The 25,212-nt window shown below is 50.9% G+C and overlaps 1 protein-coding gene across 1 annotated transcript in view; it reads right to left on the bottom strand.

The window, feature by feature from the left end:
* Positions 1 to 233: 233 nt before the first annotated feature.
* Positions 234 to 25,212, bottom strand: part of AARS1 (alanyl-tRNA synthetase 1) — a 31,727-nt gene continuing 6,748 nt past the window's right edge. Inside the window, exons 3-21 of the mRNA XM_075940621.1 lie at positions 23,902 to 24,090; positions 21,770 to 21,915; positions 19,632 to 19,823; positions 18,556 to 18,700; positions 16,567 to 16,712; positions 14,490 to 14,598; positions 14,227 to 14,377; positions 12,274 to 12,398; positions 10,380 to 10,524; positions 9,546 to 9,724; positions 8,109 to 8,222; positions 7,078 to 7,284; positions 5,506 to 5,690; positions 5,311 to 5,419; positions 4,334 to 4,447; positions 3,775 to 3,894; positions 3,192 to 3,278; positions 1,552 to 1,665; positions 234 to 825 (exon numbers count right to left, since the gene is read on the bottom strand). Coding sequence (XP_075796736.1) covers positions 640 to 825; positions 1,552 to 1,665; positions 3,192 to 3,278; positions 3,775 to 3,894; positions 4,334 to 4,447; positions 5,311 to 5,419; positions 5,506 to 5,690; positions 7,078 to 7,284; positions 8,109 to 8,222; positions 9,546 to 9,724; positions 10,380 to 10,524; positions 12,274 to 12,398; positions 14,227 to 14,377; positions 14,490 to 14,598; positions 16,567 to 16,712; positions 18,556 to 18,700; positions 19,632 to 19,823; positions 21,770 to 21,915; positions 23,902 to 24,090 — 2,763 coding nt within the window. The 3' untranslated portion in view covers positions 234 to 639. The remainder of the gene's footprint in view (positions 826 to 1,551; positions 1,666 to 3,191; positions 3,279 to 3,774; positions 3,895 to 4,333; positions 4,448 to 5,310; positions 5,420 to 5,505; positions 5,691 to 7,077; positions 7,285 to 8,108; positions 8,223 to 9,545; positions 9,725 to 10,379; positions 10,525 to 12,273; positions 12,399 to 14,226; positions 14,378 to 14,489; positions 14,599 to 16,566; positions 16,713 to 18,555; positions 18,701 to 19,631; positions 19,824 to 21,769; positions 21,916 to 23,901; positions 24,091 to 25,212) is intronic.

Here is a 25,212-nt window from a genome sequence, read left to right as displayed (position 1 = left end):
AGAGTAGCTCAGCCCTGTCACCTCTGACCATCCCAAGGCTGGCACTTCAGAGAATTACAGAGAATGTGGTACCAGTCACTCCTCTGCAAACTTCCTGTATTATCAACAGCTGGTAACAGTGGTGAGGTTCAAAATACTCTAGCAGGTTGGATCCCCACCTTCGACACCCAGCCTCATTGCAGCTCATGCTTCCAGTGTAGTAACACAGGGGTGAAGGTGGTACACACAGACTCTTGGCTTTGATGCATGTTAATTTATTGTAGAAGTGTGACAGTATTTGCTAACAATTAGCACCTTGGACTGTGCTCTGCAGACTTTACACCATTAGCTAGTTAATCCTCACAGTAGCCTGGGAAGTAGGTCAGTACTGTCAGCTTGACTTTAGACAAGGAACAGACATAGAGAGGATGAAAGTGACATGATTCAACACAGGCTACCGGGAGACCTCATCAGAGCTGGATTAGGACACAAGCTGTTGATTCTGCTTTTAGTCTGCTAATGCCTCAAGCAAATGGATTCAGAAGGAATGAGGAGCAGAATCCATCTTCACAAGCCCCACTACACTGTAACCTATCGGCCAGGCTGAGGAGAGTTGAGGGCATTCCTTGATGTGCTGAGAGTCAGTGCAGGGGCACTAGGTCAATTCTTCAGCTCACCAAGGTGGAGCTTGGCAAAGTCTGTGGCCAGTTTCAGAGCCTCCTCTAGGCAGTCAACATTCTTTCCTGTAGCTTGGGCAGATACATCTTTCCCACCGCCTTTGCCATCCATCAGACCCGTCACCTCCTGCACCCACTGGTTTGCCTTCAGGCCCTTGGTGGCTAGCTCCTGGAAAGCAAGAATTCAGATTCTTTTAAAGACAGCAGGTTTGGAGTGACTGCTGGGGAAGGCAGGATTTCCAGGCTCTGTGCTGTGGCTGACAATGCCAGGGAGGGAGGGAAGGAAGGAAACGTCTTTTCCAGGCAGGTGAGTGGGTTTGAATCAGTGGCTCTCAATCTTTCAAGATCACTGCCTATTGTGACAGCAATAGCCTCAAAGGGTCTTCTGTGATCGCACCCCCTTTCAGGAGTCTGATTTGTCTTGTGTACTCCATGATTCACCTCTCAAACATTATTTGTTTTCAAAATCAGAGCTACAAAAGTCAAGGCCAAGCCCTGCACTCGCAGCAGTAACCGAACAAAACCCACCGACCCCACCAGAGGCATATGCCATTGGACATGTGGTGTAAGGCTGAAGGGGCAGTCAGAGACAGAACAGGAATCAGAAGAAACACAGAGTAATGCTTCTTCAGAGCCCCTCCTCAGTGGAAGCTGCTCATTTCATGTTTCTATCCCTGTCTCCACACCCCATCCCCAGGAGCCAGGGTCAGGAGCAGGGCTACTGCTACTGGAAAGGGGCGGGGGGAGGGGAGATGCAGATAGGGAAGAGGCTGGAAGGTGGACTTCCCTGTGCATGAGGGGTGCAAGAATCCTGAAGTACGCCCCCCCCACCAGTCTGACACTCCATCTGAATGGCTGCAGGGCGGCACAAGGAAGGGCACACACACAGTACTACCTGAGGTACTTGGCATAAGCAAGTGATCTTCCCAGCTTCGCTATCCACAGAGAAGAGCATGGCCGCAGTCTGAGGGGAGTAAGCCTTGAACAGCTTCAGAGATTCATTCAGGGCCTGTGGAGACATGCACACCGAGTCATGGCAAGAACCAGCTCCTGACACCACATTGCAGGCTCTCAGATCCCTCTGCAGCCACAGCCAGGACAGTCCCCAGTGGCCCTGAAGGTACGAGCTGCATAAATTGGTGAAATGATCTAAAATCAACAGGATGAAATTAAATAAGGAGAGAAGTGCTCCACTTAGGAAGGAACAATCATTTCACACACACAGAATGGGAAATGACTGCCCAGGAAGGAGTGCTGCAGAAAGGGATCTAGGGATCACAGTAGATCACAAGCTAAATATGAGTCAACAGTGTTGGAAAAAAGCAATATTCTGGGATGTATCACCAGGAGTTTTATAAGCAAAACACAAGACGTAATTCTGCTCTACTATGAGCTGATTAGGTCTCAACTGGAGTAGTGGGTCCAGTTCTAGGTACATTTCAGGAAACATGGATATACTGGAGAAAGTCCAGAGCAAAAAAAATATATGTATATTAAAAATCTAGAAACCAACTATGAGGCAAGACTGAACAAATAGGCTTGTTTAGTCTGGAGAAGAGAAGACAGAGGACCTGATAACAGTTTTCAAATAAATAAAAAAGTGTTGCAAAGACTGTAGAAAAATGGTTCTCCTTAACCTGAGGTCAGGACAAGAAGCAATGGGCTTAAACTGCAGCAAGGGAGGTTTAGGTTGGACATTAGGAAAAACTTCCTACCTGTCAGGGTGGTTAAACACTGGAATAAATTGCCCAGGGAGGTTGTGGAATCTCCATCCTTGGAGATATTTAAGAGCAAGTTAGATACAAACCTGTCAGGGATGATCTAGGTAATGCTCAGTCCTGCCATGAGTGCAGGGTATTGGACTAGATAGCCTCTCAAGGCCCTGTCCAGTGAACAGAAATGGGCTGCAAGAAAGGTGAAGGTGGAGAGGCTTCACTGACTGGGAAGAAGTCCCTAAGCACCAGGCACATAATCTTCCCAAAAAGAGATGGAGCGCCCTCGTTCAGAGAAAGAACTGGTGCAGTTACACAACTCCCAGGACAGGCTGTGCGGATGCACAATCCCCGGGACACCTCCAGCAGCACCCCACAGAGAAAAGCACCTGGACTCTGGAGCTAGAACGCAGATGCAGCATTTGTGCAGACTGCAGTAATGGCCCCAAAAGAGAATTCTAGAGCAGTGGTTCTCAAACTGGGTCAGGCCCCCACTTCCATGGGGTCACCAGAACTGCTTAGACTTCCTGGGGCCAGAGACGGAAGTTCAAGGGATCCCCATCCTCAGCCAGACTGGAAGTGGAGCTGTGAGAGCTAGAAGATCAAGTTCTGGAGCTCCTCCCAGTTAAAGCAGCAGGAAGGGTGCAGAGACCCAGGCTGTGAACAGCAGCACACACCACCCCTGGTCTGCGCCCCGGATGGAGGCTCTCAAACAGGCTGTGCTTGGAGTACGCTGTGGGAGCACGAATTCAGAGGCAAGGTTCCAAGCTCCCATGTGTACGGAGGGAGCCGAGGAGGCTGCTCTGCCTAGAAGCTGAGTTACCTTTGCTGAAGCGCCACTCTCCAATTCCAGGACCACCAGTGGCTGGTTAGGGTGGCTGTCAATGAGCTGCTTGGTCTTGTCCAGCACCTGCAAGAGCAAGTAGAGTCACACGGGAATACTGGGTGTTGCTCAGACACGGGAGGCCTACTAGTGACAGGGAGAGACTTCAAACTCCCCACCTTTCCCATCCCTCTGCCCAATCCTGCACGGACCCCAACAGTAGGCCAGCCCAGCGTGTGGCCAGCTCACTTTTCTGGCCGGGAGGGGGGGTACTGAGTTTCAACGGACACACCATTTGTGCAACACACCCCAGGGTCAGCTGAAAACATTTGTTACTGTTACAGAAGGCTGTCCAATCTCACTGGCCGGAGCAAGCTGCTGAGGCCTGGGGGAAGAAAGAACAGACTGCACAGGGGAAAAGAGACCTTGAATAGAAAGGCTGGGTACCCCCCCATTTAGGCAACACCAAAGGGAGGAGAGCAGCATCCATTTGTTTGGGTTGGGAGCAGGAAGCAGAGCGCACACAGATGGCCACAGGACCCCCCATCCCACTAGCATTATTCAGCAGGGCTCATGGACTCACTCGTTTCTGGATGTCTGCTTTGCTTGTACGGTCCAGGTCGTCCATAACCTTCTTCAGCGCTCTGAGAGCCTCTCTCAGCTCATCCTTCCGCCACTGGGGGATCACTGCGGTAGCCAGCACCTGGAAGCAGAAGAAGGGTTCAGGCTCTTGGCCTACCACAACGGACAGCCATTTCTGTGCTCCCAACCCCAATGAACTGGCTTTCAACCCAAAAAGCTTCTCGAATGGAGCACCCCGTAAAAAGCCCCCTTCCTAATGCCACGAGACAGGGAATGAGGTAGCATTTGCTCAATCTGCAATGCACAGTCCACCTAGCATACCGTAGTGTCCGAATGCCACCCAACACCTGTCGCTAGTGGACAGGCACAGAGATCCCGTGACTTGCCTAAGGTCACACAGGAACCCGCCTTTTCCCAGCAGCACTGGACACGTCCCCCAAACCCAGGGTCCTAACTCCAAAGTGACATGCTTCAATTTAAGGACCCAGGCTAAGGCATCACACTTCTGCTCTGCTCATCTGAAGCAGTGCTCCCGGGGGCGCTGGGGGTCCCAACCCTACCTCGCTGAGGTCTGCAATCTCCTTCTGCACGTCCTTATTGGGAACAGTCTGGACCTTCACTTTGGCCTCCAGGGCAGAGAGCGATGTCATGAGGCTGTCCGCTTTCCTTAGGGCCTGAGAGCAGAATGGAGGGTTACTGCGCGCTGGGCTGCTCAACACCCCGCAGCCAGGGACAGAAACCAGACACACACACATTCCCCCAGGGAGCAGCACAGCTCAAGAAGGCAGAGCTTGTCCAATCTTACACCCAGTACGGGCCACTTCCCTCCTGATCCTGCCAATGTCAGATGCTGTAGAGAAAGCCATGAAACGCCACAGACACCTCACAGACCCTGGGGAAAACTCCTCTTCTTGACCCAGCTAGGGACCAGTTTACAACCCACAGCATGAGGACTACAACGTTGGTGATGTCTAGTTTTTGTTCACGTAATACAATACAGTGAGCATCCCAAGAGATCCCTGCGGCAGGGTTCTTTGTGCCATTTGCTCAGTAAGTACAGAAGAAAGAGGACACTTGCAGATCTATTGTGCCAAGAGCTGGGAAAGCATTGTCGCCAAGAATGGAAGTGCAGCCGCCGCCAGGCCAGCAGAAAGCAGTTCTACCCCTTTCACTGGCTTTCCTCCCATCACCCTGGCTTGGCATGACCCGAGTGCAGACCCTGGCACTGCTCAGCAGTCTCCCCTTGCTTGGCCAGTCTCACCCCGCTGGAGGGTGTGCCGTGTTACTCGGATGGCTCCCCAGCCCTCTGACTGCAGGCCTGGCCAGGGAACCTCACTCACTGGACCTGCAGCTCGGAAGCTGTAAATGCTGCTGGCACATGGGGTCAAGGGCTCGGCTGGTGTCAAGTGGAGTCAGTGGGGTAAGGAGGGTCTGGCTCAGTCTTTAATGAATATGAAAATCTCTTGTCTGTGATGGGGTTGCCTCACACTCATGCTCCAGAATTTCACAATGACTCCCCCTTTCTCTCCCCACTTACCTTCAGTGCCTCAGTGCCAGTGACTGCAACGATCCTCCGGATGCCTTTAGCAATCGCTTCTTCAGAGACTATGGCCAAAGGGCCAGCGTGGCTGGAGTTCTGCAGGTGTCTTTGGAAACAACAGACATGAGCCCCAAGGTGAGATGGCTAAAGCCCTATCACGGCTCCCCATCCTCCTCCTGGTCAGACACTCACGTTCCTCCGCAGAACTCAACAGACGTGATGGAGCCAGCTGCGCTGGAGGGGTCGGCCAACATGTCCTCCACAGGGATGCCAATGGAGACGACTCGCACAGGATCGGGGTAGGTCTCATCAAACACAGCCCGCAGGCCCTGGATGGCTTTGGCTGCTGCCAGAGGACAATCCTTGGCATATACTGTCTGGGGAGGGCAAAGCAAAGGGGGATCAGCTGGGCAGTTGCCAGAGCCAGCACAGACAGAAATGCAGATACAGGTTAACAGCTGCAGCCAAAGCATCAGAACTTTTCGCCTCACTTTCAATAAGCCACAGTTCCATTTGCCTCAACTCTTTCTCCTCCAAGATGCCCCCCCGTTCTGTGCTAACCGCTGCTTAGAGAGTTCGAGTCATAGCCTGGCAGATTTCAGCTCCCAAAGGATCCCACAGCAGTGATCCAGCAACACCTGTGTGCTTTTCCAAACCAGAGTACAGTTACCACCAGTACATCTACTGGCCACCCCACCAAAGAGAGGTCATGCTCACTGAGAATGGGGCAGTGAATACAGGCCAATTTCGATTCTGGGAAATGAGGCTCAAAGTTCACTTTAACTCTGTATTTTCCAGTGAAAAATAAGGCCACATCTCAGCAGGAAATCTCAGTTTATACCAAGAGGCCAACAAAGAGCAGTTCCTCATACTCCCAGCTTTTCAGTATCACTGCATCCCCCCTCAGGTCTGAGCCATATTACAGGCCCACACCAGTCACCTCTGGACCTAATCCAAAAAGAGGGGCATGCAGCTAGAAGCAGAGAGTCAGTTTCCCAGCAGGAGATATTCAGGGCATGTCTGAGATGAAACCTGGGCAGAGCCATGCGGGTGAGCTGCTGCCAGGAGACCATGGGGATCCTCACTCTGCTTCCACCCAGCAATTTCACAGTTGCTAACAGACAGGAAGGAACAAACGGGGCTGTCGATGCAGCATGTGTCAGTCTGCCTGACCCCCCTGCATTCTCTTGGCCAATGATGCCCACTTGGCCCAGGGCTTGGGGGGGGGGAGGGGGGGAAGAGAGAGAGAGAGAGAGAGAGAGAGAGAGAGAGTGTGTGTGTCTGTGTGTGTGTGTGTGTGTGTGTAGGTAGAGTAGGGATGTGAACAACTAGTCGAATAGCTGATAAGCAAATGCTTATTGAATAGTCGAGTTGACTAGTCACCCCCCTCCCCGCCTTGCTGCCTCTATCAGAATACATGTGGAATACTTGCTGCATGTGGCGTTTCAAAGTGGCTCCTTGAGGAGCCTGGGAACAGCTGAGGATTCCCTTGCTGACCTGGGCTCCGTGCAGTGCTGCCGCTTTGAAATGCAGTGGGGGAGCATGAGTCGGCGGGAGACCGCCCTGCTGGTCCCGTGGTCCCCGCAGCACTTTCGCCTTCGATGTGTCGCAACAGCCCTCGATTAGTCAGTTACTCGAAAATTAACATCTCTAGTGTGTAGAAGCATCCCCTCAGGGGAGGGTTAACACCATGGACTGAACACAGCGGCAACCTGAGCCTGCTGCTCCCAGCATGCCAGAGGTGGTGCCCCTGCTCAGACGCACCTTGGCTTCCTGTATCATTTGGTTGGCAATCTCTTCTGTTTTCTTGATCTCCTGGGTGGACATGGCTCCCCTGGCAGTGAAGTCAAATCTCAGCCTGTCTGGGGCAACCAGGGACCCTCTCTGGTCTGCGTCCCCCAGCACCGAGCGCAGGGCAAAGTTGAGGATGTGGGTGGCAGTGTGGTTGCTCATGATGGGTCTCCGCCTGGGCTGCAAGGAGCAGAGGGAAAGCAACTGTTGAAGGCCTTGGTGTTGGAGGAGCTGCCATGCGCCTCCTGCTCACACACCCCTGGCCTAACCAGTGAGCCCTGACTGTAGTGGGACAGAGTAGAGCAGGTTACAGTTACAGACTAGTTCTGCTTCAGGAGAAATCTGGGATAGTGCAGGAGGGAGAGAACGAAAGCAGCTTCAGTATGAGACTTCTTTGGGGCCAACAACAGCAAAAGTCTCAATCTAGTTCCCAGCCCCCCTCACATCTCCAGCTGATTGGCTGTGCTTGGCGAGAGGCCAGAGCGCCCCGGACCCGAAACTTCCCTTTGGAGGGGACAAGGCACAGTGGCAGGTGCCCAAGGAGTAGCAGGCTGCCTGCCTACAGCAGAGCAGTAGAAGATTTTACAGTCTACAGTTCAGCCAAGCTTCTTCTGCTAACACTGATGTCACCTGAGAGAGAAAAATTGAAACCTCGTAGCCAGCAGGGCAACTGGCCAGGATTTCACTTGTGCCCCAGTCTAACCTACAGCACGTTAACCCTTTAGGACAGTGCACCAATTCCATCTTCCAGCTCCCAGGGGACTCTTGGCTCAACCCCAGCTCGGCTAAAGGACATCTGCAAGCCAATGACTGCATTCAAGGCTCTCTGGGAGGCAGGGGTCGCCAGCCACACAGCATGGAACCACTGCACTCTGGGAAAGAAAGGCCCAGATCTTCTGCTGGGACGCCGTGGTGGGAGCAGGCACTGGCTGCCTACTAGTGGAGGAAAAGGAGCTGTCACTCTCTCACCGGAAAGAGTCACCAGCACAGCATGACTAACTCACCTCGTCAATATACAGACGGACTTGGTCTCCCACTTTCAGGCTCCCATAGACGGTTCCCATGTGGAGCACATAGCCCCCCCGGATCTGCACATTCTTCACTGTGAACTCTGTTTTCTGTAGCAGATGGGGGAGAGCACAGAGGGAGCTGTGGTTATTATTCCACCCAGCCCCCTGGACGGCAACGAAGGCCCCGGAAGAGTAAACTCCAGGAACACAGGCCTCTCAGGCAGCATGAGTGGGTCGGCCACCTCTCTTTGGTGACTGACAGCTGCAGTGGGAGCAGGGGACAAACTATGAGCTAGAAAATTAAATGAAGACAGAGGAAGAGAGGTGCTCTGGAGAATACAACGCAGTGCTCAGTCAAGCCCTGATTCCCATCGCCAAACAGTCAGCTAGTGACACACACAGAGAGAGCCAAAAAGGGGCCTGCCGAATTCCTGACCCCTCAGGGTCATGGTACTTGTTTGGTCTCCATCACGTATGAGCCCTCAACCATCTGTAGCACTTATCTGCACACCCCAGGAGGCAGGTCAGGGCTATGCTCCCCTTTGTCGTCATCAACAGGATGGCATTCAATAGCGCAAAGTACTTTGCTTTGGCCAGGGGAAAAAAAAAAAAAAAATCAAACGTCCAGCTACAAAGCGGGGCCCCTGCCCAGTTAAGTTGTCTTGCGGGAAAGCGTTAGGGAGGGTTAGTGGATCACAAATGGAATCTGAATCGGGAACATGATGCACTTGCAGAAGTGTTGCATGTAAAATGTGGGAGGGAGCTTTCCTGTACTCAGCTCTGCCAAGGTCCCAGCTGGGAACACTGTCCTATTCTGGGCACCATGCTTTAAGGAAGATGCGGGCAAATTGGAAAGAGTCCAGAGGAGAGCAACAACAGTGACCAATTGTTCAGAAAGCCTGGCCTATGAGGAAAGCCGGGTCAGGTATGTCAAGGGCCGGTACAAAGGGAATGAAGATCAGCTGTGCTCCATCTTCCCTGGAGGTAAGTAAAGGGCTTAATCTGCAGCCAGGGAGATGTAGGTTCAACATCAGGAAAAGCTTTCTAAGGGTAACAAAACTCTGGGACAGTGTCCAAGGTTGGTTGTGGAATCCCCATCACTGAAGGATTTGAAGAATGGGTTGGACTGACACCTGTCTGGGCTGGTCCATGTTTAATGGCCCTGCCTCAGTCTGGGGGTTTGGCTCAGACGGCCTCCAGCCTGACATTTCTAGGCACCTACGACTATAGAGGTGGGGAACAGAGAGCCTAAACGACTTGTCCGTGGTCAAGGAATTGAACCTTGGTTTCCCACAGCCCAAGTCCAAGCACTATCCATTGCTCCACCCTTCCTTCCCCAGCCCTCACTGCCTCTTCACCCCTCCTCCCCCAAGAACGGCACTCAGGAGTGGTTCTGTTTGTATGTTAGCACACAAGTGCCTGGTCACTTACATCCTCGCTGCTGTCGTCATCCTTGACCAGGTAGCCCTCATCGTAGATCTGCCCGCCCTGCTCGGCGTAGAAGCAGCTCTTGTCCAGCACTATGCCGCACTCCTGGCCTGTGGACACTTCCTCCACAAACCTCTTCTCCCAGCGGATTGCTTGCACCGTGGCCACTGGGCTCTCAAACACTGTTGCGGGGGGAGAGGCAGGTCAGTCCCAGCCTCTACACACAGTCAGACACACGTGTCCAGCAGCCACCTCTGGAGTGGATGCTCCAGTTTCAGACAAGAAGTGAGGAAAGAAAACTGCCAGTGGAAACTCCAGGGGGACACTTAACTGGAAAGGAAAGGCCACTGAGCTCATCAGCTCAGAGGGGCAGGGATGCCTCTCTGTGTTGGTACAGCACAGAGCACAAGGCTTGGATCCGTGAGCAGCGCACCGGCCAAGGTACCAGGGAAAGCCCAGATATGCGGCAGGAGTGAAAAAGAACCACTACAGTCCCTCTGGTCAGGCAGGGAGCAAATGAACTGGACAATCACTCTGGCTCCAAATGATTAGTAACTTCTCCTGCCAGGCGGTGGATTTGCTCCTCTGATTTGCACTGCCCTCCACTGGCAGCAGCCAGCCCATGCATGGTTCTCCCCTCTCCTTCCCCCTAAAGGCCATCAGCTGATCACCAGGCTGGGGGAAGGGGCAAGATGCAGGAAGACATAAAGGTGCCCTCGCTCAGCTGTATTGCAAGTCATGGCAGAGTCTGCAGACTAGCTTCCAGGCCTGACTCAACACAAGACCTGCAACGCAAGGCGGGGGGAGGGGAATCACGCAGAGAGCAGCTCCACATACCGTAGGTACCACTAGGATCCGACGTGTAGTTGTATTTGGGCGAGTCGTCTGTCACCTCCAGTCCCCGGGTGCGGAGCTCATCAATAGCATAGATGTCTAGCATGAGGCGATCTTCCTCACCGGCTCCCTTGCCCTGAGACTTCAGCTGAGAATGGCAACAGGTGGAAGCATTAGGAACAGGGAAATGACCCCTCAGTACTGCCAAGGGGATCCCACTCTTGTGGATCGGCTGGTTGGGCTTTAGCAGCACATTTGGGGCTGGAGGCGACTGCAGCAGAATGGACACCAACATCCCGGACCAAGTTGAGTCTATGTTGTAGACCCACATCAATCACACCGATATTCACAACAAATCTGCCAACAAACCAAGGTGAGGGATGGCTCTGGTGGGTGGCAGGGATCCACCGTATGCCCCCCTGGAGCACTCTTTAAGGGCCTTAGGCGAGAGATACTCTGAAGCAGGGTGACTGGCAGCACTTGGGCAGCAATCCCATCCTATCCACCCACTCTCTACTTAGCTTCTGCTAAAGGAAAGGGCTAGCGAGGGCTCTGCTCCTACCACAGCTGTTCTACAGCAATCTGGCTGCCCTGCAGAGCAGGCAAGCTGTGAGCGGCCCAGCTGTGCACGACTGGAGCGCTCCAAACCTGCTCAGTGGGTGGCATGAGGAACGTAGCTGGATTTTAGGGGGTATGTCTAAACAAGTGATTGGCGGTCCTCTTTGCCCCGGGCAGTGCCCATGCTGATAGCAATGACAGTGGAAGGCCACGGTTCAACAGCAGCTAGCTCAGCTGCATTCCAAGCATGCCTAGATCACACCACGCTGCCTGGAGCCGGACTACACCAGTGCTCCCACAAACTAAAACCATGGCCTCCTGGGTCATTCCTCAGGAGGCAGGAGCTCTGTTGGACTGGACACTGTAGAACTGAAGAGCTGGGTTTCTCCTTTCCCCCTTCATGCAGACACAGGCTCTGGCATGACGACCCAGGTGGCTTCCCAGTCCCACAAACGCAGCACTACATGATACGAGTCCCAGAAACCACTTAGAGCAGCAGTTCTCACCCAGGGGGCCAGGAGCTAGTTTCAATGGGTCCCTGAACCAGGGCCCCCTGCAAGGCAAAAGCCCTGAGTGCAAGCACCCTGAGGCCCCACCCTTTCTGGCTAGGGTCTGGAATTTTTCTACCATGTTGGAGTGCCTCAAAGTAGAGACCCTCTACCCAGAGATTGCTGTTGGCTACACTCTCACTGAAGAAGCCTTAGCCCAACCTAACGAAACACAGTCAGAGAGTCTGGGGCAGGTGCTCATCCAATGGCTGCACACTAGAGGGCAAAGTTTCTGAAGAACCTGTGAAGTGGCAAAGACAGAAGCCAGGGGAGACACTCGCCAGGGCAGATGCAAAGGCAGGTGTCCCACAGAAGCAGGAATCTCTGCATGGGATGTGCGGAGTCTCTGTGGACAACATGGGAGACTGATTGCTGTGTTCTTGGGAAAGAAGGAAGGAAAGCAACATCTGCACAGACCCCAGTGAGAGACAGCAGGGCTGGTTCTCATGCAACCTGCTTGCTTTGGGGAACCCAGCCTTCCCAAGAGGGTACTGGGGTAAAAGCTCCATGTGAGCTGGCAAGAAGCTATGCACCCTACTAGGAGAAGACGTGCCCAGTGCTCCACCATGCAAACAAGGCTGGACTCTCAGGGCCTGCCCTCCACCCAGACTTACTGTGCTTTGCCCCAGCCTGCCCTGGCAACTTGGCCCAGGGTGCTCAATGTCAGATCTCCTCAGAGACACTTTTGTAAAGGAGCGGTGTCCTTCCCTCAAGCCAATAACAAAGGAGTCCTCCCACAACAGTGCCCTCTGCCCACTCCTGGTAGTAGGGTCAATGCAAAAGGGCTTTACCTGAGCCATCTTCCGCTCTTCCTCAAAGCCTTCCATGTCCACAGTGAGGCCCTTCTCCTCAGCAATTAGTCCAGTGAGATCCACAGGAAAGCCATAAGTGTCATACAGCAGCCAAGCAGTGTCCCCTTGAGAGGAGAAACAGATCAATCAGGTCTCCCTGAAAAAACCCACTACCCTCCTGCCAGAGAGCAAACCAGCTTCCAAAGAGACCAGGCCAGCTTGGCAAATGGGGAGGCCTGCAGTGGACCTTGGAGATGTGCATGGCTAACAGGCACTGGCAGTCAGGGGTGGCAGTCTGCAGGTGCATCTCAATCCAGGCTCTAGTGACCAGCTCTCCAGTAAGGGTGTGTCTAGACTACAGGGTTTTTTCGAAAAAAACTGTACCTGCATTTAGACTACCACCGTGTTCTGTCGACAGTAAATCGAAAGAACGCGTCAGTTTTGTCAATGGCGGTAAACTTCATTCTACGAGGAATAATGTCTTTCAAAAGCCATCTTTTGAAAAGAGGCGCTATTGCATGAAAACAGGGCTTTTTCGAAAGAGGGTCTTTCGAAAGAGGCTTGCAGTCTAGACGTAGCCTAAGAGATCACCACTCAACCAGAATAGGAACCATCAGACAGCCCAAGGACAGAACTTGCAGTCAGAGCTAAGGCAGCAACAGGTTGGTGCATGGGGAATTGTAGGGATAACATATTAATGTATTGAAAATGATTCCCCCAAATGGAAGTGACTCCCCATAATTTGTTCCCCACAACTTAAAGTGTTTAGATTTATTATTAATTCTTATTATTATTATTAGTTAAGATTGTTAAATGTTTAGATTTATTATTATTATTGCCCCTTTAGAATATAATGTATTAGGTCATGTAACTTAGAAATGTTAAGAATATAATCCTATGTAGCCAGAAACAGCCCCCCCTCTGTGTCCCAGGGCATGCTCAAGCTTGTGCAAGGGGCTGCTTGAAATTGACATTGCAGAGATACATTGTAACAATGCACTGTCACCCCACTAACTCTGCTATGGGAGCCAAGCCCTGTAATTGACTAAGGGCATTGTTACTTAATTGACGCCTGTTCTCTTTAAAACATTGTAACTTTACTCAGCACTCAGAGAATGTTTTAAGCAATACCACCCAGAAACTTTTGTAACTACAACTTTTATTATTATACAAAATACTGTATGGGAAACATTAATTAGGGAATGTATGTAAGAGAGAGAGAGTGCTTGGACGATGAATGAATGGTTGTGAGAGGTGCCAGCCTGAGAATACAGCAACAAAGGGCTGAAGAAGGCGTCAGGTGCCAGTGCAACCAAAAGGTGTCAAGTGGAGAAAACCAAGTACTGGAGATCCACCCAATGAGATCACTGACGAGCACCTGGCAGCCACCCTGGAGACATCAGCATGATGCAGCAATTTCCATAGACTGGCCTAGGAAGAAATTCCTATAAGAACTGGACTAAAAGACTATGGAATCAGAGTCCAAGGTTCTGCTGCCAGCCTACCAGGAGCTTGAGATGCGCATCTGATCAGGACTTCGCTCCCCACTCCCATCACTTGTGTACAGAGTACCTGGCAAGTATTCTGTCACAAGCAACTTCCAGGCTGGTAACTATAACAAATACACAGAACCTGAGCGAATGGATGAATGAATGTTTATATGTATAAGGGTGAAGTAGTTAAACAACGTTGTTTGCTTCTATCTTTTCTTTATTTTTTTATTATCTTTACAATAAATGTGGCTTTTTGCCTTATCCCCCTCATAAGATCCTGCTTGCTTTTATTGGTACAACAGAATGGCAGCTCTAACTGTGCAGAGGGTTTCCCATGCTAAATGCACAGGCAGCCCAGCCGAGCCCTGAAAGACTCCCAGATGGCAAATGCTGTTCACTGCAGGACACAGGATTCCCTGGAAGCCTCCTTCAGCATCAAAGGAGTTAAAACAAACCTTACCAGGGATCCTTTTACTGTCCCCCAAAGTCTGGATCTTCCTGTCCAGGATGCGGCGACCTCTGCTGAGGGTTTTCAGGAACTGAACCTCTTCTTCGTTGATAATATCCTTCACCATAGCCGGGTCCTTCTTTAGCTCAGGGAACGCGTCCCCCTGAGGACACAGAAATAGCAACTATTAAGAGCAGAGACCCGCATCAGGCAGGGGATCCTGCCATGCATGACCAAGGAGTCTCATGCAGTTACTGTGCAGCGAAGGGACCTACCAGTGACTGCACCACCACATCAACCAGAGAGGCGAAGAAGCCTTTGGGGGCACTGAGCTTCTCGTGGGAGTAGCGCACAGCCCGCCGCAGAATCCTTCTCAGCACATACCTGCGGGAACAGCACCAAGAGTGGGATCCTCACATGACATCCCCACCCCTCTCCCTCCTGCCAGTGGGACCCACCAGCAGCTAACCATGGGCAATACAAACACTGAGGACTCTTCCCTAGCTCCTGTCACCTAGCTTTGGAATCCACCACACAGCGTCTGTGGGTCGGAGATGAGGGGCGCTGGCAGAGCGCTGGGGGCGGGGAGCAGAACTAGAGCAGCAGAAGGGCTGTGTGTCAGGACTGAAGGGCATCAGCACAGCTGTGTGAGAGGAACATATGCAGGCTGCATCAGACCCAAGGTCCATCAGAGGAAGGTATAAAACCACATAGCAGCAGATGTGGGACAATCTGCCCCCAGATTAGGTCTCACACTGACCTCTGTTAGTTAGAAATTGGCTTGTACACCCAGCACCATAAGGTTTCATATCCCTTCCAGAAATGCTGTGATCAGTAATTATGAGAACTTAGACTGTTTTTGATAGCTGCAGAAGCAGGGCTTGACAAACGGCGGCGAAATCTACTCGCCAGCCCCGCACTGCGCAATGCAGGTCTTGCACATGTGCATGCACGCGCCGCCGGTGAACAGGGCGACCGGCTGAAATCTACTTGCCACGGGCAAGTAGAAACAGCAATTTATCAAGCCCTGTGCATAAGCATCCAATGCCTTTCTGACTCTTCCTAAATTACTAGCCTCAGACTTCCCATCAGTGAGCTCCACAGTCTAATTATGCATTGTGTAGAAAAGTATTTCCTTCTATTGGTTCTGAATTTCCCTTCTTTTAATTTTACTCCGTGTCCTCTTGTTCTTCATGTTTGAGAGAAACACCAGAATTTCTGGGCTCTATTTGCTCCAGAACAGTTCTTGTATCATCTGCCCTTTTATCTATCTCTTTGCTAAGATACCAAGCCCAGTTTTTCAATCATTTGTCACAAGAGTTTTTCCAGGCCACTGATCATTCTCATGACTCTTCTCTGAGCACACCCCAGTTCTGCAATAAGATGGTATGACTGGTGACAGACAAGGCCACACTTTTCATTTGTATCAAGGCATTTTAATACTTTCAGTGTCATTCTCCACCCCAGTCCTGACATCCTAAATCTAGTTGCTTTGATGCCAAGGTCTCTTTCTAGGGTTGATACCTCTAGTTTACCTCCTTTATTTTTATTTGGGACCTTTCTGACTAATCATCTGACCCCTAAAGGTTAACGCTGCTGTGTCACTTCTTGTAGCCTCCCCGTCCCTTGGACACTGTTAGAGTGGCTTCTTGAGCTGGTGCCTGCATGCCCATACAAAGCTGATCCAAGAACAGCCTTGCCTCTTGTGCCTTAGAACTCAATGTTCCAAGCAGCAGCCACTTAGTGTCAAGAAACTGTGGCTTTAAACTCGGCCCTATTTTGCCATGGGACCAGTTCATGTTGCTAGTGGGAGTCTCCAATTACCACCATCTTGCTGCCCTGACCTCATTCCATCTCCTTAACCCAGAGGCCTGAAGTACAGTCCTATTCATAGATTTACATTCTTGCAGCTTGGGAACTGTCCCCATGTGGAGCAGCTTCAGGTCAGCATTGGCTGAGGCACAGGCATGGGAAAGCAGAGCTGGAATAGCCAGGGCAGAGCTGCAGCTCAGGTCTGAGATGCACTGACAGCACTGTGTGGAAAGTTTGCAGTTACCCAAGCCACAATCAGCCCGGCTCCAAACACTGCCACTGAGCCATTCCAGCTTCCTCCCTGACAAGGAACCCAGTGCCTTGCATATGGAGGTGGCACAGAGGAGGGCTCTCCACATGCCCAAAGGAGTGAGAAGATCTCAGAGCCCCTGTTTTCCAGAACAGGAGGTCAATGGCTGTAACCTTCACATGCATCTAAGTGGTGGAATGTCAGTGTCATCAAGGCTGCACCGCAGCCTCTGCGCACACATGTAACCTTCCTGGTTCAGTAATGTATACTTGGGCCACCTGCATTCTTACCCTCTGCCCGTGTTGTCAGGTCTTCCTCCATCAGCAAGGGCCACGGTGATAGTTCGGGCGTGGTCTGCTAGGACTCGGTATGCCATGTCTATGCCATCTTCATCCTCCGCACCAACCTTCCCCGTGTACGGCCTGGCCCCAGTGCCCTTTGCAGAGAGAGGAGACGGTGAGTATGGAGAACCTGGCCGTTTTGTCTGACTATCGGGGGGGAGAGGGGAGACCACACACACAGTTAGCTACCTGAGTCTGCTCAGCAGCACAGCCTGGGGGACTGCTTCCAGAGCTGGCCTTGCTCAGGGCCAGTGGAGGCTGGGAATGTTATGGAAGCAGCAAACTCCTCACTGTCCCCCACCCTTTCAGATAAAGGCAAGTGTCTCTGGAAGGAGCCACGCTCAGCTCTCCCTGATCAGAAGGGCAGGTGCAAAGTGAAACTGATCAACTCCAGCAGTTGGAATGAGCCCAGGCCAGCAAAGAGTGATAGATGAAGAATCCAACACCACTTGGAGCGAGAGCTGGGGCAGGGGCCCAACTGATTTTCCTGTGTTGGGTCACACACTCCAGCCAGACATAGCCAATACAGCCAACAAGTCTGCAGTGCCCATTCTGTTTGCCATGCTCTTGCTGCTTTCAGGACCTGGCTTCTTCCTTCCCTGACAAAGCCAGTGTTCAGGGAAAGCCACCTGAAAGGCGACTTGCAAAGAGAAACTTGCCTGTGGACTTTTCTTTGTTCCTTTATGGTGGATAGAGATGGCCTGGGAAGGCTTTTCAGAAACAAGCACCCAAAATGCAGATTTTCTGCTTGTTTTTTAACACTGGAAATACTGATCCAGTCAAGTCATTTGCAAAAAGGACTCCATGGATTACTGGGGGACTGGTAGATGGCAATCAAACACCCAGTAAGTGAAAGCCTACTGACAGATGAGAGATGGGATTTTAAGTCAGTGAAATCCTGTGGTAACATCTATTCAATTCCAACCTTGGAGAAACATTCAGGAGAAAGGAGGTCTTTGTTGAGATTCAACACCCCCTAACAGCCCCCCACCCTCCGGGCCAAGACTGCTCACAATTCACATTTCAGAGTCTTCCAGCAAAATCAAGATGATCATGTGGGATATTCTGAGTAGGAAAAGCAAGCAGAAAAACTTGTTCAGAAACATCTTTTCGGGTTTTATTTATCCAACATAAAGAAACAAAAAGAGCCTGAATCCACCCTGTTCTGCTGTGCACCTGTCAGATACCGTCCCGCAAACAGGTGGATTCTCAAAGTCAAGCTACATACTCTTGCAGGCCTTGGAGCAGGGGGTTTCAAGGCAGGTGACTGGCTGCTGAAGTTTGGCTTTGGACCAGTTTCATCACCTAGATCCCTGCACTAGGTCCACCCATCTTTCCAGGTGAGAAGAGCTGGAGATGGCACCCTGCAGAGCACCAAGACTTCCCTCGGTATTTGGAGAAGTGGGGGCCCTCTTCCCCAAGATTCCCAAAGGAGGAATGTGCTGCTTCTGCAAAGTTCCCAGCCTCTGCTGACCCAGAGCATGATAAATGGAGCTCGGCTTGACCACAGAGTTGTGCCATCTTAACCCTACGATCAATACCATTTGTTTACATTGTAAATCCCTTTGTGAGGCTTCCTAGGGCCCTGCATGAGGATGGCAGCTATACAGAGGGGAGGGCAGAGTCTCCTACTTCCAAAGGCACCCAAACGGTGCATGGCCAGCACCCATCCCTGTGAGCTGCTCTGATCAGATCTCCCCTGATTCACTCCTGAAGCAGCAGCTACAGAACAGGCTAGTCTTCTATCCTTGTCAAGACACATCTGCAGAGAAGTGCTTTTGGGTTCATGACAGGTCGCTCTCACAGCCACTAGGATGTCACCATGGTCACCACCTCTGGGACAGCTTCCCTGGCTGCCGGTCCACCCACAAGACCATGCACAAGAGAGTACACAGAGGAATTCTGATCAGGTTCAAAGACTCAGGCATGGATCTATACCTTCTGGATGGCTTCAAAGTAGGGAATGAAGAGATCAGTGTCATAGTTGGACATCTTGTTTTGCAGCACAGACACCAGCCTTTCCAGACCCAACCCAGTATCAATGTTCTTCTTGGGAAGAGGCTTGAGGGTCCCGTCAGCCTCCCTGCCCAACACCAGGGAGAAAAAGTTGTTGACTGGGTTGCTGCAGGGAGCTTGAGATCTCTTCCCTCATCCCCACAAGACTTTCAATGATCCCATTGGGCTTACAAGGCAGGCACACACATGGGCCACTAGGAGCCTTATTAAGAGGGCAATTACCAAGACACTCAAGAGCAAACTAGAGTCAACGTAAATAAACCCTCCCCCCCTAGGAAAAGGGACTGCGTGTCTGCAGCCACAGATTAACCCGTGATGTGGGGGCTGCAGAACGGCCTTCCTTCCAGAGCTACAAGGAGGGATGGTGAGGAACCTCAACCCCGCTGATCAAGGGCAATGATGGGAGACAGAGCAGAAGTCAGCCCAATGGGGAGTGGAGCCAAGTGTTCAGCCCAAAGGACTCTCACGAATTCCAGGCAACGGTCACAGCCTGTGAGCTTTCTGCTCTCACTGCTCCATAACAACAGCCCTTTCCTCTCAGTAGCAGGGCTCGGCTATTTGCTCCCATTGGCTGCTGGGGAGGATGGTTAACACACATGGGGTGCTGGGAGCTCAGTGTAGCTGCTGAGTGCGGAGGGTGATGAATGAGCAGTCTTATTAGGGTCCCCGCATGTCTGACGAGGAAAAGCCACGGGGGCACTAGTAAGGAGCGCCATAAGCGCTTCTAGAGGCAAGTCACAGGACATGGGTGTTACCTCCCACTGTGTGTGAACTACAACCTCCCTCTCCCTAGGTTTCACAGTTTGGCCATATTCCTCCCAACACCCACTGGGGCAGCTGCGGGGTTGGCGAGAACGATTCGCTCGCTCTGGAGAACAGAGGCTCCCAGGCCTACTGCCACTCGGTGCTACTGCTCTACAAGCTGGCTTTGCCTCAGAGCAGAGCTCTCATTCTCCCTCCAACAAGGAAAGCCTGGAGGCAGCAGGCTCTTGGCTCACCTGTTAAACTGTATGAACACCAGGTTCCAGATCTCCAAGACATTGGGGTCATCTTGATTGACGAGGTGCGAGGCATTCCGGCCCCCAATCCGGTCATAATGAATCTCACTGCAAGGCCCGCAGGGGCCTGTGTCCCCCATTTCCCAGAAGTTATCCTTCATGCTGCCAGGCAGGATCCTGCTCTCAGCCAATCTGTACCATGACAGTGCTCATTAAATCAGAGGTGAGAGCACAACACAACCCCGCTCCTCCCAGCTCAGGTGCAAACAAAGAAGCCAACTTTTGCCTGTTAAAACTCATGGAATGGGCTGGAAGAGTTCACAAGGGTTGTATTCGTGTAGTCGATTAATTGATTAACCAATAAGCAAAGCGTATAGGCTAACATTATCGACTACACCCATTCCCCCCGCTCCACTTTGCCAATGAATTTTTTAGCAGGCTAACCAGCAGCCTGGCTCAGTCCTGGCTTGCACCCAGTATGAGAGGTCAGACCCTCGCCCTGGACAGGTGCTGCTGCCACCCCCTGCTGCCGCCTCTGTATCAGAAGCTGCAGTGTGGGGTGGCAGGCAGCCAGTCCACAAGGTGGGCTGGTTTTTAAACTGACTCCCCTTGTGGACCAGCTCCTGCCTGGCACCCCATGCTGCCGCCGCAGAGACGCAGCAGCGTGGGGTGGCAGGGGACTCCCCAGGAGTGGGGCCAGAGCGCGCTGGCTGCCAGCCCCACCCTTTGGGACTAGAGAATAGTCAACTAACCGATAAGAATTCACAAGGTTAATCAACTATTCAATTAACCGCTATTTAACATCCCTAAAGCTCACAGGCTTTTGAGAGACAGGCCTGCTTTCTAACACCTACCAGTTGGACGTCCCATTCTAGCAGGGCCAAACAAAGACCACCTCAACTGACACATTCACAAGCAGCTTGTATCCTCTGGGGAGAGGCCTAGTGCACATCATATATTCTTAAAATGCCACCATGTCTTTCAGAACATGGAGTCATCCCTTTTTACATCTCTCTGTGCAAAGGCTGCAGCTAGACCACTGGACTTGGGGAGGTTCCAGGAGATTTCTCTTATGCAGAATGCCCAGGCTTTATCCAAACAAAGATACAGCAGGATGCACCTTTCAATGAGTCACCTCAACACCCTGGGCTCTGCCACCCCAAGAGCATGAGCTGTGATCTGCTGCCACAGTGAAAACCCAGCTATGTCCTCTGTTACCATTACAAAACATATGGGATTTGGGCCAAGTATGTGAAGGGGTCTAAGGTTAATTCTGCCACAGCACTGGCCATCACTTACTGCTGAGAGAATGTGCACGTCTTGAGTCTGTCCAGTAGCCCTGTGCTGTAGGAATCTTCAGGGATTCCTCCTTCACAGGTGCGCCTACAGAAGATCCCACTTTCTAACTGGGCAGGGAGTGTATAGTTAAAGTGGGTCAATATTTGACCTAGTTCAATCTAATCTCTCAGGCTCAGCTGCCGCTAGGAATCTAATCTGTGGCTACAGAACAAAGCAACAGATCCCAGCTCTTGTAAACAGAAGGAAACGAAATTAAAAATAATAATTAAATGGAAATCTACCCCGCCCCCCCCAATTTCCCCAGCCATTCCAAACACCCATTTGAAAAGACGGCCATTGCAGCATGCCCTGGAAATCAGCAGAACCAGACTATTTCAAAGCCAAGAGGAAATTAATCCCACAGTCACAGGCTCCTTGCGGAGAACACTGTGTCAGCAGCTCCCATGCTGGCAAGCCAAAGCAATTTGTCCTGGACTACTTTCACTGAGCACTACTGCAGCAGGATGGTGCAGGAATGCTCCGTCAAGCAGGCCCATCCCAGACCATTTAGGGCCTTACAACTCAAAGCCTACACCACCTTTACCTTCATCTGGAAACCATCAGGCAGCCACTGCAGAACACAGAGCATTAGGGCCATGTGCTCACTGGGAGATCCTGCACTTAAGCTCGAGACACACCTCAGCAGAGAGGTCAAAGATGGACTGGTGAGACCACAAGAAGCTTATTCTGCCTCAACCATGGCACGGGCAAACAAGGGACTCCAAGCCCCGAGACTGTCAGGCTTGCACCTATCACCAGCACTGGTTTTGTAAGAACCATTGTATTTTTAAATGCCTTACCCCAAATCCCGCCAGATCTGTTTGCACTCAAGGTCTGGCTCTAATCCGGCTGCCTCATTGCCACCAAAGTAAGTGACATAGAGTCTTTCAATGGGGATGCCGAACTCGTTGGTGAGAAGGTCCAGAGCCAGTTTACAAGCCAGTTCCTGAACCAGGAAAGACAAGATAAGTGAGGAAGAACAAATGGATTTTTTTAGCCATACAATACAGCCCCAAACCAGAGCAGGCAAGGACTGCAGGGACAGACCGTAATGCCTCAGAATAGACTTTGCACACAGTAAATGAAAGAGGAAGCACATGTAACACAGAACACATGAAAGATCTCCTCACTGACTCCACTTGCGGGCAAAAGAATGGAGGCCTAGCACATATACAGTGGATTGCCTGTCTCTCTAGGCCCACTGTGGATAATCCCTGGAGTTGCCAGCTCTGCGAAACACCAGCCCCTCAGAACCTGGTATGAGCTAGGCTCAGATTTTTAGATAACAAATAAGGTGAAGAACCTGACTAACAACAGCTGAAACAGGCAGGCCAACATTTGCAGGGGCCAGAAAGTTCCTTGGATGGCTTCATACAAGCAGCAAAATAAAATATATATTTAGCAGGTTCCATTGCGATTCTCTTTCCTCATTAAAACAACAATGGAACTAAAAATCAACCACATTGACACACACTATCATTTTTAACATCCCCATTCAGGAAGTTCAGTAGCACTCTTGAACTAAGCCAACTGCAAGATCACCACATCACACGTCCTCATTTTATGCTCATACATCCTCAGCAAGTGCTTTTCGCTAACTTCAGCTGGCATCCAGAACTTCTGCTGGAACCCTGCCTCCAAAGTTCTAGTGATAGAGATGTAGCCGTGTTAGTCTGGGGTAGCTGAAGCAAAATGCAGGACAATGTAGCACTTTAAAGACTAACAAGATGGTTTATTAGATGATGAGCTTTCGTGGGCCAGACCCACTTCCTCAGATCAAATAGTGGAAGAAACTAGTCACAACCATATATACCAAAGGATACAATTGTTCATCTTTTTTTTTTTTAATTGTATCCTTTGGTATATATGGTTGTGACTATTTTCTTCCACTATTTGATCTGAGGAAGTGGGTCTGGCCCACGAAAGCTCATCACCTAATAAACCATCTTGTTAGTCTTTAAAGTGCTACATGGTCCTGCATTTTGCTCCAAAGTTCTACAGATTGCAGCCCGAGCCACTTACAAATGAAGGGCTGCAGAAAGATCATTGGAAAATGACTGTTCTGTGTGAAAGCCTGCTCAGACACTAGAAGCCTGAAACAAAGAATTGCTTTGCCTTTCTTAGCTTATTGGGTTTAAATCCAATTGAAAACTGCTGGCTTATTTGTATTGATTTATTGAATCCCTGTTATAAGAATGACTGTTAGTCACACTACGGTAGTCCTAACACTGTGTTCAGGTAGTACGCTGTAAGAGCTATACACGTACAGAGATGAAACAGACAAGAACACATTTCTACTGAGAGCTTTTCACATTTGAAGTGCTTTACAAATGTTAGCAAATTTATCCTCACAACATCCATGGGAGGCAGCTAGGGGCTTTTTCCATCCACAAGGGTTTCAAGTGTTTTACTATCCAAATGCTCAGATGCAAAAATTAAGGAGACTGTATTTTTACTTTTTATCAATGACCCCACTGTTGTGAGGAAGTACACAGAATTTTTTGGGTTAGGCAACTGACTTGTGTGTCTTGCTACCATACTCAGGGTCTTCCTGACTGCCAGATTTGGGGTCTGGAAGGAATCTTCCTTCAGGTCAGACAGGCTGGCACTTTTGGGGCTTTTCATGTTCCTTCATAGCATGGGGTACAGAGAGTTTGCCAGGATCATCTGGGCACAACCAACCTAATCAATTCCCTGCCATCACAGGGAACTTGGGCACTAGTAGCACCTCAGTCTCTCCCATTCTCTGCCTACAGTGCACAGCCATTAGCCTCCCAAAGACCGAAATGTTTTGTTTTAACTGGGGTCACCAGGTTCAACATAGAGGTGTTTGGATGAAGTGTAGTGGCCTAGATGATTTAATGGTCCCTTCTGGCCTTAAATGTGATAAAAGCTCAGCTTAGGTTCCAGATTCCCTTTGCCCCTAGCTTACCTTGAAGTAATCTCCAAATGACCAGGAACCCAGCATCTCAAAGAAGGTGTGGTGGTAGACGTCTTTCCCCACATCATCCAGGTCATTGTGTTTGCCCCCAGCTCGGATGCACTTTTGGGTATTGGCAGCTCTGGTCAGTTTAGCCATGGGATGGGATGGGTCCAGGGTATTGAGGAAGATGGGTTTGAACTGGGAGGAAACAGAAGCAGGATGATTGAAACACAAGAACCCACCCAGGCGGCGAGTATCCTGTGGGCTTAACGCATGTATTAGGAAATGCTGACGTTGTCACTCCACCAGCAGGGCGTCTTTCCCATCACTCCTACCCAGCCATGAGCAGTACTGCTGGACTCTGTGCCCAGAAGGAGGGCAGGTATGGCCCCACTCCTAATTCAACATCACCAGGGTTTTTCTAAACAGGATTGTTTGCTTGGTGCAACAGGACTGATCCAAAGCCTGCTAGAGTCTTTTCACCAACTACTTTGGGATCAGGCCCCTAGCGAGGGATTCAGAAGAATGAACGGAATGAGCAAAACGCTGCCTGTGCACAGATCTGAAGTGTCCAATGAGCCCTCTGACTGATGACAATCCCCTACAGAACAGAATGCAGCCTGCACCATTCCTCAAGGATTCCATATGGGGAGGCAGGCTTTAAACTAAGCAGGGCTTAGCAGAATCATTGTGGTGAAACGCTGCTCAGGGATGTGCTGATTTAGTACATTCCTCAGGTGCCATGGGCAGACTCCATTCTCAGCCGCCCCACCCCACTCTGGGCCCTCCAGTGAACACGGGCATCTTAACTTGTGTGATCTCATCACAATCCTGGGAGCCCATAGCCAGGAGTGTGACAGTGGAATCAATGGAGCAATTCAGGCCTGTTATATCTCACCAGACTGAATCTCAGTGTGATACTGGGGATGTAAAAAGTTAACCAGGAACCCGATAAGCACTTTATCGACATGCTTACTGGGGTAAACTGTTAATCGGTGGGAGGCTGCTCACTGTGCCATAGGATGCTCCAGACAGGTCAGAGCAGCCCTATGCCATGGCAGTATGGGCCCAACCACGCTGGAGCAACACCCCATCCACGGGGTGCACTGGGACCTGCTCAGCCCAGCCAAAACAGCTCCCCGCTTCTGATGGGTCTGGCCAGGCTGCAGCAGCTCTGTGCCGCAGGAATCACTGTTAAGAGGTTAAACAGTCTGTTTAACTGGTTAACTTTATAACTGGAATTTTACATCCCTAATAAATACTAGCCACATGGCTAAGCACACCTTCATTCTTTGCTCCTGCAGAAAGAACAAAACAAGT

This window comes from Pelodiscus sinensis, chromosome 12 (assembly GCF_049634645.1).
Source record: "Pelodiscus sinensis isolate JC-2024 chromosome 12, ASM4963464v1, whole genome shotgun sequence".
NCBI lineage: Eukaryota > Metazoa > Chordata > Testudines > Trionychidae > Pelodiscus > Pelodiscus sinensis.
Note: the sequence above shows the minus strand (reverse complement) of the source record. Positions and strands in the feature narration are given on the sequence as shown.